This window comes from Colletotrichum lupini, chromosome 5, assembly GCF_023278565.1.
Source record: "Colletotrichum lupini chromosome 5, complete sequence".
NCBI classification, from domain to species: domain Eukaryota; kingdom Fungi; phylum Ascomycota; class Sordariomycetes; order Glomerellales; family Glomerellaceae; genus Colletotrichum; species Colletotrichum lupini.
This window is the reverse complement of record NC_064678.1, coordinates 2,002,971-2,017,887: the sequence shown is the minus strand read 5'-3', so window position 1 is coordinate 2,017,887 and position 14,917 is coordinate 2,002,971. Positions and strand designations below refer to the sequence as shown.

The 14,917-nt window shown below is 38.2% G+C and overlaps 2 protein-coding genes and 3 non-coding genes across 5 annotated transcripts; 3 read left to right on the top strand and 2 right to left on the bottom strand.

The window, feature by feature from the left end:
- Positions 1–223: 223 nt before the first annotated feature.
- CLUP02_tRNA164 lies at positions 224–327 on the bottom strand. Its single transcript has one exon. It is a non-coding gene; the product is annotated as a tRNA-Phe (tRNA).
- On the top strand, positions 320–828 carry CLUP02_09981 (uncharacterized protein; the record flags this gene model as incomplete). The annotated part of the gene is made up of 2 exons (XM_049288957.1): positions 320–489; positions 555–828. The coding sequence occupies 2 exons, from the start codon at positions 320–322 to the stop codon at positions 826–828; spliced, it is 444 nt and encodes a 147-aa protein (XP_049146101.1).
- Positions 829–865: 37 nt separating this feature from the next.
- On the top strand, positions 866–969 carry CLUP02_tRNA192. The gene has a single exon. It is a non-coding gene; the product is annotated as a tRNA-Val (tRNA).
- A 6-nt stretch (positions 970–975) lies between these two features.
- Positions 976–1,047, top strand: CLUP02_tRNA193. The gene has a single exon. It is a non-coding gene; the product is annotated as a tRNA-Ala (tRNA).
- On the bottom strand, positions 987–13,532 carry CLUP02_09980 (uncharacterized protein; the record flags this gene model as incomplete). Its single annotated transcript, XM_049288956.1, has 10 exons — positions 987–1,093; positions 1,152–1,429; positions 1,514–1,655; positions 1,749–2,355; positions 2,422–2,438; positions 2,528–2,577; positions 2,674–2,713; positions 3,024–3,606; positions 3,700–4,770; positions 12,327–13,532. The coding sequence occupies 10 exons, from the start codon at positions 13,530–13,532 to the stop codon at positions 987–989; spliced, it is 4,101 nt and encodes a 1,366-aa protein (XP_049146100.1).
- Positions 13,533–14,917: the final 1,385 nt, after the last annotated feature.

The window sequence follows — 14,917 nt, the reverse complement described above, 5'->3', positions numbered from 1 at the left end:
ACCAACCATCATCTACCTCGTTCGTATGACGTTGCTCACTGGCCGGCTAGCTATACGCTATTTGGCCCTTCTCACAGAGCCGCAAAGAGCCTAACGCTTTTTGACCCTTCTTACCACATACGCGGAACCGAAATAGGCAAAAGGACAGCATCGCTTTCGTGTTCAGCGAAATTCACCATCACAGCAAACGCCCCTAGTTACGCGCGACAAGAAAAACCGAAGATGCGGCCAGTGTGGATTGAACACACGACCTTCAGATTGATTGATTGAAGTCTTCCGGATCAGATCCGCTTCAGTCTGACGCTCTCCCAACTGAGCTATGTCCGCCACGATCTTCGGACTGAACAATGGTATTGAGCGATATATTGCAAGTGTGGGCTGGGGCTGTCTCCACCCCACAACTTGTCTCTTCACTCGACCCCTCCAACAAACAGTACTAACAATCCACAATGGCAGTCTCTTCATGTCTCGGATCAAGCTCACACAATTGTGTCACACGAGTAGAACACACTTCATCTAGCACCAGGACTCTGGCTGGCTGGCTGGCTTCTGAGGCCTAGCCATCATAACGAGTCAGCACATCGCATACAACGCATAAATCCGTCAACTTGCCCTAAAGCTTCATGTTTTCTGGCAATATCACAACGGGCCTACTCCGCGCAATGGCGCCCATGGGCACGCAGGTCATTGATCATGGGTCCCAACTACCTGGTCGTCTGGAATTTCGGTAGACCAGCCCGCCCGGAGACCCTGGACCCACTCACTCGCATCCGTCCTGCCGGGTTCCGCCTAGCTTCCTGGAGGTTCCTGTCGACAACCCTGCCCTAATGTTGCGCTTGCTCGCCGACTCTATCATCAATCAATTGGTCTGGTGGTGTAGTTGGTTATCACGTCAGTCTAACATCTCGAGAGTTTCATAAACCTTCGGCTGTTCACTGAAGGTCTCCGGTTCAAGTCCGGGCTAGATCATGCCATGGGCGATTGGTTTAGTGGTATAATGACCGCTTAGCATGCGGTAGGTCCTGGGTTCGATTCCTAGATCGTCCATATTTTTGACGCGATTTCCATCGTGGGAGGTTGAACTTTTGCTTAACTTGGTTTTGGTGTTGTTTGTCTCAAGATTCACATTCTGACGACGGTATTTCGGGTACCTGCCGAGTCTGCGTGGAGCTGACTCAAGTCCGGGAGACCGACTAGCAACAGGTCGCTTGGGGAAACATTACCCGATAAACTGGTTAAACTTGAGACCAGTTTCTGAGTTTGTGACTGGACCCCGAGCTCTGTCTCATACCAGATACTGAAGTTAGATGTGTCGTCAATGCTTGACAGCAAACTTATCTTGGGGTTTCCGGGGGTTGAGGCGAACGAGTAGGACTTATGGGATAGTCCAAGAATAAGAATCCTCTCAGTGATTGCTTGCGACAAGATCCTACCATGCTCACGATTTCAGCTAGTGGAGCATCGCACCTCTGATCCGCGCGCGCCTGACTTGGATGCTCAGGAACCAATGCACCAAGTGGTCAGGATGGTTGACCGAGACGCCAGGGCGGACGGCCAAATGGGCAGCGGGAATGCTGGAAGACGCGAAAGAGCAACCATCTTCAGCAAGCTGTATTCCACACACTTTCTGAATCCCAAACCGGGGTTCATCAAGCCTTTTAACGGCCTGTGTGCGATAATTAGAACATGGGGGACGCGCGTTCGACCGGTTTTGTAGATCATTTCACGTTTTCTTCTTTGGCTTTTACTTCCTCGGAGAATTATTTTGCGTTCGTCGGGGTTCACACCCAACTTTGGACGTCGATAGGCACGCGGGCAGATAGTTTTGCCCGCATTGGTCGGATGGCGGACATCACTTGATGTTTGTGCTGGGAATAGAAATGGTGGTACCTGGTTTGCGGGTTTCGACCCCGTGGCATGCTTTTCTGCCTGATATTTCCACTGAAGCTTTTGAAACCTGTTCGCAAGCCTTGGGGTCGAGACTCGACAGAGTTCGGTGCGATGAGAGAGAAGGAGGGCTGTCAGTCCAGAATCATGATTTCTTCGAGACGTCTTGATGCGAGGAGAAGCCGTGTGTGTCTTAAGACTACAGTGAAGCTTTATGACGCCGTGAGACGTAGCGTTGGCGTGTGAGAGAGCCCTAGCTTGGTGGCAAGACAGGCTATCTGGTCGCATGTTGGCTGATAGATGATAGGTATGAAAAGAGTCTAGAGGGCGCCGGCTGGGTCGCCCATTACTCGCCATGAGTTTGGAGTGGACCGATAATGGAAAGAGGTCAAGTACCTTAGGCAAATCAACTTTGGAGGACATCAACAAAACCCCTCTGACACCTTGGGGCGTCCCTGAAAATCTAGACTGCCATGCCTCACGAGCCGGGAGGGGGTAGCCTCAATTGGCCAATATATAGAACTATAGACAAACATTCATCTGTGGAGTTTCTGATCATCACATCCATCAACCTGAAGACGTCCATATCTATCTGTCTTGGCTAGCGAGGCTGAACCCGTTTAGCGTTCAAATAGCACACTCATCCCATCTGTATGGCAACCGAATTCAAGCTTTCCGTCTTGTTCGAACCTTGGCTCCTGTTCAAGTCAAGATAAACGTTCCATATGCATTTTGTGACTCATTTTCTTCCCTTCGCTTGCCATCATCCTTCCTGTTGCCCCTTACCTCGTTGCAGCGATAGTGGTTGGATGATTACGAGTTACTTCTAGGGGGGTCAGTTGGGCAGGATCCGCATAGTGACATGGAAGCGCTGTTCACGAACTACAACCTCTCTTGCAAACTATATCAACATAATCTTTGTAGTGTATCATTTGTGAGATGGTACAGTCATAGCCCTATTAAAGACGATCGTTTACCCTTGATAAATGGCATTATATAGCAGTAATAAGCCGGGGCATAAATAGTGCTGTGATACTATTTCTGTCCGTAATCTATTCAAAGCATCCCACTATCTTGCTTTTGCTTACTATGAGGAAGTTATATAATAGCTTTGCTCTGAGATTCGTCGCTATTACGCTCGGCAGCCTCAATGACCATCTCTGTAACAATAACTTCCTTCCAGAGTTGATCACGGAGAAGCCTTATCATTCTTTCTCCAAAGACGGGGTTTCTTGCAACAGCTATAATAACTTCTTCAGTGATCTTGGGCTCCCACGGTTGTTGATTGAGAAGTTGCTGCAAAGTCTCCTCTCCTTCACGGTTATGCACAGCGTATGTAAGGATCTCTTCTGTCAGTGCGATAAATCCATCATGTCTGTCAAACAAAATCCGCATGGTTTCCGCAAAATATGCCCAGGCTAGAAACTTGACGAGGTCGTTCGTCACTCGGACTGTCAAGTTTCTGCTGAGCAGCATCCTGATTACCTCCACATTTCTTCCGGCCCATTTGATGTCTTTGAGAACTCGATCTGTTACCTCAATCCGCAAGCCACTTTGTTCGATCAAGAATTCCATTCCCTTTTGACCAAACGGCACAGCCACGGCCGCAATAAATTCGCTGGAGATAGCGAAGTTTGCTTTCTCACCCAGCAACAACCTCGCCATCTCGCTGCTAGACCCAGAATAGATCGCCGCCTCCTTGATAACTTGTTCAGTGACCTGAATTTCGTGACCGTGTTAGTCCAGCAAGGCTTTGGTAGTCTCTAAGCCTTGGCGCAGTGCTTCATTAGTAATTGCTTCCGTAATCTCAACTTGAGGGTGACGAAGGACCATTTGAACCACATCAACGCCACATTGCCGCAAAGTCTGCACTGCATTCTCAGTCATCCTTACTTCTCTTCCTCGGCTACTAAGCAACAACTCGAAAGACTCGGGGCCCTCAAACGCTACATGTTCAACAAATTTTTTAGTGATGTAGATTTGTCGATTTTGTCCAATAGGTGGTGAAGCCAACAGAGCGATGGCCGTATCGTTCTCTCTCGGGATTTTCATATCATCCCCAAAAATGGTTTTCTGAATGCTGTTCTCCTGTAGAGTCTGCTTCGAATATCTGCTTATTGGTTGTGTTTCCTCAGGTGCTCGCCAGTCAGGCGATTCTGCAGTAAGTTGGCTATGAGGAACTTGACGAAATACAGGATTAGAGCGGAAGTAGTCAAATAGACCTATTTGCGTACACCATGCGTAGGTGATGGGGGCTTCCGAGAGCCAGACCGTCGAGTTCTGTCTCTGAACGAGATTCTGCACTTCCGCGGGTCCTACGCCGGAGAAAACTAATTTCTCCAACGCGATGGCCGAGAGTTTCGGGATCATCTCTTGTACCTGTGCCATCTTCGTCAGAGTACAAGAATGGCGACGAACCTGATCGCCAAAAATATAGGTCACGACTTCCTCTACGAGGCTCTCTTCCGTTTTGGTGTAATCTGCCACAATTTCCTTTTTTTTGATCTTCGTATCCGAAGCAAGACCTAAGAGAGCGTAGAACCTATCTCGAGGATCACTCGCTTGGCTTTCTCGAAATTTCCACAGTAGGGTACAAATGTTTGGCTCTTGTGCCCATTGCGAAAACTTCCTTGTCGGACCAGGTAAGAAGCTCATCAACGCTGCAACCTGGTTGTCCAGCTTGATTCCAGAGAGAGAAATCGAGATGGCAAACACCTTCGCGTCAACCCAACCCGCAGTGCAGCCAATTGAAGCCTTGTATGCATTCCGAACCTCCTGTAAGATCCAAACTCGACGAAACCACTCATTCGCCATTAAATCAGCGATGAGAGTCGAGGAGTCACAGCCTGGTAGTTTGTGCTCTGACTGTGTTGAGATCCACAACTGTGACCACCTCTCATCATCAAGTGGCCATTCTGTCGGATTAGAAGTCTAATTCGACCGCGGCGTACGGCCGACTGCGCAGGGGCTAATTAGGGGCCCTATTTATAATTATCGTAACCAGCCTAACTTACAGTTAGAACCTCCTTTTTATACTTACTACGCAGATATTTATATAATTTAATTAATCTTTTCGTTAACTACGGTTCGAACTAACTACCCTATAATAAGGATACTAATACTAATTAGTAATTAAATTTTATTATTATAAATTAGTAAAGTATCTTATTATATAAAAGAGACGACCTCTTAATACCGCACGGGATAGGAGATTCGTACTAATTAACCTTATAAAAGTAGATAAAAAAAGAGGCGATTCTCGAATATCGTATAGAATTAAGTAATTATAGTCCTTTACTACTTACGAGAGGTCGACGTTTACTACGTTAAACTACGTTAATTAATAAAACTACTTAAGTAACTAGCCTTTTACCGTCGCCCCTAGTAGCTTTTTTACTAAACGACTTTTCTATAGCCGGCCCGTAATTAGAAATTAACTAGTTAAATTAGAAAAAGGAAATACTTACGTAACGACTATTTACTTAATTAATTAGCATAACGAACGAGCTTAATAATATAATATAAAAGAGCACCGTGCGATTAAAAAGGGGATCTCTAAATATAAATATTCTTACTTAGTAATAAAAGTAACCCTATAAAAGTTATTGAATTAAGAGATCTACGGTATACGGAAAAGTCTATTATTACGAGGATATTACGGGTATAACTTTAAGCTTACGATTTAAACGACCTCTTCGTAGCTCCCTTAACTACCCCCCGGGTATTACTTAGGAATATAATATAGGGGACGGTTTAATAAAAGAGGAGGGGATTTAGAGGTCTTAATAGTATTAAGTTAAGAGTATTATAGATCTTAGAGATTAACTTAAAAAGAAAGCGGCTACCCTAAAGTAGTCTTACGACCTCTCGCTAGAGTTATTATTAGCTTAAAAAAAGGCTAAAAAGACGAGGATTTAAAGAGAAAAAAAAAAAATCCTCTAGAGGGCCGCTAAAGGGCTTTTTTTTATACTAGCTCCCGGTAAGAGATTACTAATTTCGAAAAATTAACTAAGTAATAAAAAGGATCGCTAGTAAGCGATAATTACTTAACTATAATTAAGTTACGAAAAAGACTATTTAAAAAATATAAAATAGGGTACTGAGAGGCCGTAAAAGATAAGATTTTTAAAATATCTAACCCTATTACGTATAAATAATAAGTAGGTATTTTTAATAAGTTTTTAAAATCTATAATTTTATAAGAAGGAGGGCTTAACTTCGTTAACTATACTTAACGGCCTATACGGTTCTTAATAGCTTATATAGCTCTTTTACGAGCCACCCGGCGTTTATTTTTAACTATTTTTATAAAATACCGCCCTAAAAGAAGTAAGTTAAGGAAAGAAGCTATTTAGAGATTATAAAAAGTACGAGGCTTAAGAGGTTAGAAATATACGGGATAGCGGAAATTAGTAACTAGTAAAGATCCTAAGACTAATTACTATATCTTCCTATAGTAATATAAACGTCTATCGCTACTATTATAAAAAAGAACTATTAAAACCTACCCTTTTATACTAAATAAAAAAGAAGATCTTAATAAGTACGATAGCTAGCGATTTAGAAGGGTAGTAGTTATTACTAAAAATAATAAAAACGAGAGTAATAGTAAAACGGCGAGAGGAAGCGGGAATTTTTTAAACTTTAATAAATTCGTTAAGTAGTAAAAGTACGGATTTATTATAACTAGCGCGCAGATTAGATATATCTCCGTTAAAATTAAATACGCTAATAATTACTAATATAGGCATAAGCTAGAGTACGACCCTTAATAAGTTAAGGTAAGGAAGAAGAGGACGAAACCTAATCCTAAATAAAATCCTAATCCCTTATAAGTAGGTAAATATTAACCCGGACTATTAGGGGACGTAAATATAGAGAATCGTAAATTAGCTTAATAATAAGTAAATTAACGCGGTATTAATCTATTTAACTAAGGTTTATAAGAAAAAGGGGCTATAGGGGTAACCCCTATTTTACGAGATCGTAAATAACCTTAGTTACTAACTAAACGAATAGTTCGCGAGCGTAAGCTTAGGAATTATAAAAGTAATTAATAGATTCCTCTATGGGCGAGGGGTATTACTAGCGTAATTATAATTATAAAAGCTATACGAAATACTAATAACGATAATTATAGAAGAGGAATTCGTATTATAGAACTAGGTATAGGTCGATAGAGCGTATAATCGCTTTAATAAATTTAAAAAAAGGGTAAACGACCCAGATTTCCTCTTTATAATTACTAATAAAAATCTATTATTATAAAAGGATATACCGGGGTAAAATATAGTATTAGAAGTACGATAATTAATAATTCTACCTATTTCGATTTATAACTTGTTACTACTACTAACGTAAAATTCGGCGCTAATCGGCTAATAAAAAAAGAAGTAAACGACTTAAAATTACTAATAATACGCAGCGACGTAAGGATCGTATATAAATACTAAAAATTTAGTAACAAATACGAGGCAATTTATAAACCTTAAAAAGATCTTCTTAAAAAAGAAATTATACTCTAAGGGGAAGTATAAGGTCTTATAAAAAACCCTAACGATGTTTTACGATTATTATAAAAAAGTCGGAATTAGGGAATACTAGTACTATTCGGTAATTAATATCGTACTTATAAACAAAGCCTCTAATTATTATTACGAAGCGGTACGTAATCTTAATTAAAATAACTTTTTTAGTATAATTAACGTAATCTAAAGCCGCTTCGAGACTTATAATAAGAACCTAGAGCTCCTATTTAAGCTACGAGCGATTTTTTTATATATTTATAGCTAGGATAATAAAGGGTAAATTATGAATAAAGATCCTTAAAGAGCTTATTAATTAAATTAATAAGCTAATAAAAACTTAGCTAAATAAGGGAATAAATAAGCAGAAAGTTAGATATTTTTATATTATAATCTAGCGTATACTAGAGGTAGAAATAACCCTATACTAAGTACCTAAAAACTATAAAACGCTCTACTTAAGGCTAAGATCTAGCTTTAATATTAAAATAAGAATACTGCGCTAAACCTACTTTTAGGCATACGACCGCCCTTATTAATAATATTAGGTCGATTAAATATATAAAAAAAAAAAAAAAAGAGGCTAAATACGGTAATTACTAATAAAGAGGCCTAGATTTATTAAATAAGTAGAGATTTAACTTACGAGTAGGGTAATAAAAGAGGTAATACTATATTTATAAAAAAGATAAATATTAGTTAAGTAACTACTCTAAAGAAGAGCGTACTAAATCGTACGAATAGTATAAAAAGTCGAGGGTAGTAAACGGTAAAACTAGCCCTTATTAGTTTAACTAATTCTTTATTATATATAAGGGTAGATCTGGGGGTACGGAACTTAGTAACGGTAGCTAAAGTAGCGGCCTAAAGTATATACCCCCTATAAAAGATTTAGAAAATAAAGAAGATCTTACTCCTTATGTTAATAAATTAGATTATAATAAAATCGACGATATTAACTACTCTTTTTTCGCCCCGTTAGCCTCCGGAGGATATATAAGGCTAAACGAATAAAAAGTAATAAAAACTCTTAATAAGTAGGCTTTTATTTACGGATAGTAAGGGAAGGTCCTTTAAATAACGGATATAGAGGCGGCTAAAAGGGCGAATCTAATAAGGCCGAAGCCTATTTTCTTAATAATTAAAAAAAAGACGCTATTTCTCTTAATATTTAAAGAAAAGGAATATAGTACTAAGTAAATCTAGGGGTAGCTAGAGGGGCCCTTTTTATATTACTTAGATCCCTTAAATACTAAGCTCGTATAGGTATTCTATATAAGCAAAAAGTACGGCCTAAACGATTTCTATAGGATTATCCTAGATATTAAGGTATTATAATAATTAACTAGAGGAAAAGGGTAATTCTAAATATTATAAAAGATCGTACTAATAATACTTAATATATTAATAACGGGTATTATAAAGATTAGTTTCGGCCTAGGTAAGGAAATCGTCGCCCTAAGTATAATAAAAATAGAGACGTACTTCGGAACGATAACTTTTTATATTTTACCTATTAATACCCCATTTCTCTTATATTTAAAAAATATAGATCGACTAAGTATTATATTTAATAATACGAGGAATAGAATCTCTAGCGGTAAGTACTTCGAGATAGTTAAACAACGATAGGGGTATACGTTTATAAAGCTTATTAACAATACGAAGTTAATTAATTACTTAACGGAAAGTAAGCTTAGAAGACTATACTAAAGATTTGGGTACCCGTTAGTTACGAAGCTATATAACTTTTTAAAATAATTAAGTAATAATAATATTAAAATAGGGGCGCTAGAATAGTTAACGAAAGTATATTACTAATATTAAATAAATACGCAGAGCCTATGCAGATTTAAGTTTAAATTGCGTAATAAGCTTAACTTTAACTAAGAAATTGTTATTAATATCTTCTATTTAAATAGTCGGCTAGTACTATATATAATCGACGTAGCTATATCCTTCTAAGTAGGGTAATTCTTTTAGGATCTATAAGTAAAGATAGTATAGGTAGCTTTATAAAAAAGCTAGATCGATATATACTAGGGACCGCTAAATAATATTAAAACCGACGCTAGTACTAGCTTTAAGTTAGTAAAATTTAGAAATAATACGATAGCTTATAGTATATAGCTAAAAGTCGTACTTATTAAAGCATACTATAGTATTAAAAAAGTAGAAAGGGTATACTAATAATTAAAAAGGGCGTTTAGAATTATTAAAAAAGAAAATCCGGATTTTATTAATAACGAATACCTCTAGATAGTACTTAAATACTATAATAATACTATAGGGCCTAACGGACTTATACTAACGCTATTAGTATTTAGAGCATATCTAAAAACAACCTTAGCCTCGCTACTATTACTAAGCATAAGCTAATAAGCCCGAGTAGTTAAAAAAGTAATACGGGCACTGCGCAAGGTAAGTATAAAAAGGTAAGTTAATAAGGTAATTACTATGCGCAATAGGCCTAATATAGAGAATAATTTAGATATACTACTAAATTTAGATATATAAGTATAGCGCGAAATTACCTAATAATAGGCTAGGCTATATAAGTTAATTTCCGTTAACGAGCGCTCTTATATAGTTACGAGAGATCGTAACTAGTTACTTAAAATATTAATTACGGTAGTTAAACCGTATTATATAGATCCTAACGAGGTAATTTCTAACTTATAAGAAAAAAAAGAGCTAGGGGAAACTATATAACTTGCGGTAGAGGTATAGGAAATTATTTTTAACGAAATCGTCGTAGTAGTATTAATAGACGACGAGGAAGAGGAAATTACTAAAAGGGCACTAATACTATTAGCAAGACGTCGTAAAAGATTACGACGGTAAGCCCTAACGCGGTAATTTATTATTAGTAACGAGGTAATTAATACCTTTTATATAGTAAAAAAGAAAGCCGATTTTAAGCTAGTAATTAAACTACGTAAAGAAGGCGTAATTATAACTATTAAAAAGCCGTATAAGGGATTAGATCTTATTAAAATAAATACTCTTTATAATCGAGGGGTCTATTAATTTATCTTATATAACTTGGAAAAATATATAAACCTCTATATATTTAAATTATAAATAGTTCGTAAGATTAAAAGGAAAAGAATACCCTAGCTATACGAGAAGTCTAAATACGTAATTTAGGGGTACGGCGACGTTAAAAAGGTAACGCTATTTATATAATCGCTTATTATATAGCGCTATAGCTAACGATTAATAATAGTACTAATAGCATTGCTACAGAAAAAGGGATACGAGATTTAGAACCGTAATATTACCTAGGCCTATACCTAATCGGCTATAGGGCTTATAAGGAAAATCCTAGCCTATTTACTAAAAAAAATAGTTAGTAAGTACTTAGAAAGTACGATTATTAAAGTACTTAAGCTACTATATAGGCTTATAAAATCGGGTACTTATTAGTAAGCTACTTATTACGATTTTTATATTAATTAACTATTAATAGTTACCTTTACGTACGACCCGTACTTATTAGTCGCGGAGTATAAAAGTAACTAATTTAGGATTATTAAAATATAGACCGACGATATATTAGGCCTATTTAATATTAACTTTATAAAAAAAGAGGATAAGGAGCTCTAAAAAGCGGGCTTTATAATAAAGCTAAAAAAAGTCCTTATAATAAATACCCCCCTAGTATTTAATAGCGGGATTTTTATAATCGAAGGGGAAACCGTTATTTTTTAATAAAAGGGGTAGGGCGAGAAGATTAACTTTATTAATCTAAACGTAACTAACGTTAAAAAATAGTATAAAGCTAAGCTTGCGCGAGGGGTATATATTATAAGTATTTATTAGGCCGAGGTAACTTTTAACTACGCTAGGGTAGTATAGGTTATAAATTTAACTAAATAAAATATTAAAGTACTTAATAAGTAGCTTAAGTAGTAATAAACGAATCTTAATCGAGGTCTCGCTTATTACTTAATCAACCTTACGATTAATAAGCTCTACGTTTTTATTAATAAGTTATTTATAAATAATAACGACTTTATTTTATAATTAGGGTACATTATTATCTTAGCTAACGAGAGTATAGGCGAGAGCGAATTTATTATATACGGTAATATAATTTATTACTCGTTAACTAAAAATAAGCGGGTAATAAGAAGTATATTAGCGTTAGAGGTTTATAATATAGTTAACGGCGTTAACCTCTCTTACGCGATTTTAATAATACTAAAAAAGATTACTAATTAAATTAGCTTTTTATTTATTCTAACGGTTATTTATATTAATTCTTACTTACTATATAAATACCTCGTTAAATTAAGAACGACGAAAGAAAAGAGGTTTATAATCGATATTATAGCCCTTAAGTAATTATATAAAAGGCGCGAGATACTTAAGATCCGTTAGATTAATAATAAAAATAACCTCGCAAACGCTTTTATAAAAGTAGTACTAAATAAGGGATTAGAGTAATTTATAAGTAGCGGAAAAATTATTATATAAATAAAAGGATAGGTTATATAAAAAGAGTAGAGAAAAGGGGGAAAAGGAGACGACTTAATAAACGGGCCCGAGGTCGAATTATACCTCTAACTATAGTAGTTAAATTAATAAAAAAAAAAAAGTTAGTATTAGATTAGAAGTCTAATTTAACCGCGGTATATAGCTAACTGCGCAGGGGCTAATTAGGGGCCCTATTTACGATTATTATAACTAGCCTAACCTACGGTTAGAACTTCTTTTTTACACCTATTACGTAGATATTTATATAGTTTAATTAATCTCTTTGTTAACTACGGTTCGAACTAACTACCCTGTAATAGGGATACTAACACATTCTGTCCATGCTTCCTGTGGAACCCGACGTCGAAATGTGTCAAGCAAGGAAAACAAGTGGACAACGTTATGTTCAACATATCCTAGCCAACACAAAACGCGGTCGGCATGCGCATAAAGGTTCCCCATCCATCCGACTTGATGTCCGCGCTCTTGGACGTTGCTCTGATCAATGCAAATAGCGTCAACCCACAGTATGCGGTCTTCATATTCGCGCCTCAGGTAGTTGAGAGCCTCGAGAAGCTTTTCGGTGACGAAGAGTATTTTTCCGTCCACATGAATCGGCTGGCATAGTCTGGTACTATCTCCCCAACAATATGACAGTGAATCGTACGGTATGATGTCCTGGTTCGTATGCGTAGTGCGTTCGCTAGCAGTCTCTTCTTCTTGCTGCGGAAGGTATGCTTGAATCAGGCGACAGTGAACTGGCGTGTTTCGCGAACCCCGTTCAAGTCTCAAGAGTCGAAATCCAGGTCGCTCGAGATCGAAGTGTTTGAACTCGTGAAGACTTAATAGAGTCGGTTCTTGTGCAATGTTATCGGTGTGGACCCGTAAGATGAGGCTGTTCAGATACGCAAGAACATTCCCGCAGACACCTCCGCTTGACAAGATCTGGCTGCTATTACCCGTTTGTCTTGTAATACCAGCCATAACGACAAGAGATTCATTTCTGAAATGTGCAGCCGCCGTTTCAAAGCACAAGACATCATTCTCGGTTTTTATACGATCGACCAGGCCCTCGTCGGTTAGACGGGTTGATGAAGACGCTATTACTCCGCGGAAACTTTTGAATTGAGGCTGTATGCTGCCGTTGACAGAATCTCGCTGCCGGTAATTTTGCTTCTTCAAGTCAAGTGATTCCTCGACAGCGGCGGCCACAACCCCAGGTACATGTTTCATTTCCCGTGTAGCAACAAGACGCCTTTGGAGTGTCGATTTCTCGGCATCGAAGTGAGTGACACCATTTCGTCGGTTGGGCAGAATTCCGACGACGACGTCGCCTACTACGCAACGGCCTCTTTGGGATGCTACTGCATCGACGCTTGCCAAGAAGCACGCACGAACGGAGGGAAATCTCTTGAGCAAATCATCTAAGATTTCTTGGGTGTCTCGAGTTTCGCTTGCGGGAATTTCATTTGCAGCAACAACGACGACGTTGTGTTCACCAACTCGGCCAGTGCTGTAAGTTATGCTCAACGGGACAGAAAAATGTTCTTCGTGTATCTGGTCAAAGAATGCAGCGGCTAAATTGACGTGAACAGGTGACGATAGTATCAGTCCGATGTTATAGGTTTGGCGATCCATTGTAAATATAGGAAATCAAGGTATCGAATTTGCTTCCGAAGAAATTTGTCTTTGGCAGGTCAACAGACTTGGAGGGAAAGTAACCAGAAAACCCGGGGGGGCACACCCACATATAGAGACATTTTCCCTTCCCAACGGCTCCTGAGAAGAATCCCTAGGATTCATGAGGCTCTGTTAGGTGTCAACGCATATATCCATATCTGAAGCGAGCAAATCACGCGCCACGTAATGAGGCACAGGTAGCACCGCCGCAGCCTGCGTTACACCTGTGTGGTAATCAGCAAGTAGCAGCCAGCGAACAGAAAGTGGAAGTACTGCTAATTAGTGCTCATAACGAGCGAAGATCGTCCGGGCGTCTTTCATGTTAGCGCATGGCTAGAGCAACTTGGGCTGACGCGCACGCAGAAACGACAGGTCCCCGCCGACCCTCCCTGAAAGTCTTCTCACAGTTTGACAACGACACCTGCAGGGCAATCATGCAGCAAAAGCTACGCGACCTTGGCGTTCGACATGTCGTTTCTACAGTTTCCAGAATAATTATGCCCTCGCCAGGAGCTGGCGACGCGCACAGTCTCTCCATGGCTCAGATAGCCTGCACGCCTCGATCCATGGATTACTGTTAATCGAAGAAAATCTGACTAGGAAACGCGATTGCCTAGCACTCAGCGGTGCGGTGTACGTTGTTGATTAGGATCTGTTTCGTTGGAGGCAACCGGCCAGCCGTAAAGCGCTGGAACACAAATAGCCTTATACACACCCCACCGAGCCCAACGTATCATGGGCTCCGAGATGACCATATGTTACGAGAGTAGTAAATGCAATTCTATCGTAGAGTTACTATAAGGGCATCGACGTATATAAAGAGAACGGTTATTTATTAAAAATAGGAAATAGGCACAAAGCTCGCTTTAATATAGAAAGTACGAGCAAAGTAGGCCTTAGTAATTATATAACTAAGGTTACGTAATATATAATAAGATTATAAATAGTTAAAGCTATTATAATATACCTCCTTAAATAAATATATATTTAAAAAAAGCGTACTTAATTACCTATATTATTATAAAAAGGTTTATTAAAAGCGAAAAACTAAATATTAATATATAAAAATCTATTTATAAAAAGAATTATAAAATAAATTAATCTATACGTAGAGTTATAAGCGAGGGGTAAATTAGCTATAAATTAACCTCTATATTTATTATTATAAGTAATTTTAAAGCTATATTATTAATAAAAAGTACGACCGAGGGACGGCCTCTTATTAACTAAATAATCGATTTATAAATTAAGAATAATAAATATATATAAACTTCTTATTATTACTTATAGTATTAACTTTCTTTCTTTTTTTTAATTTATATTTATATTATTATTATATATAT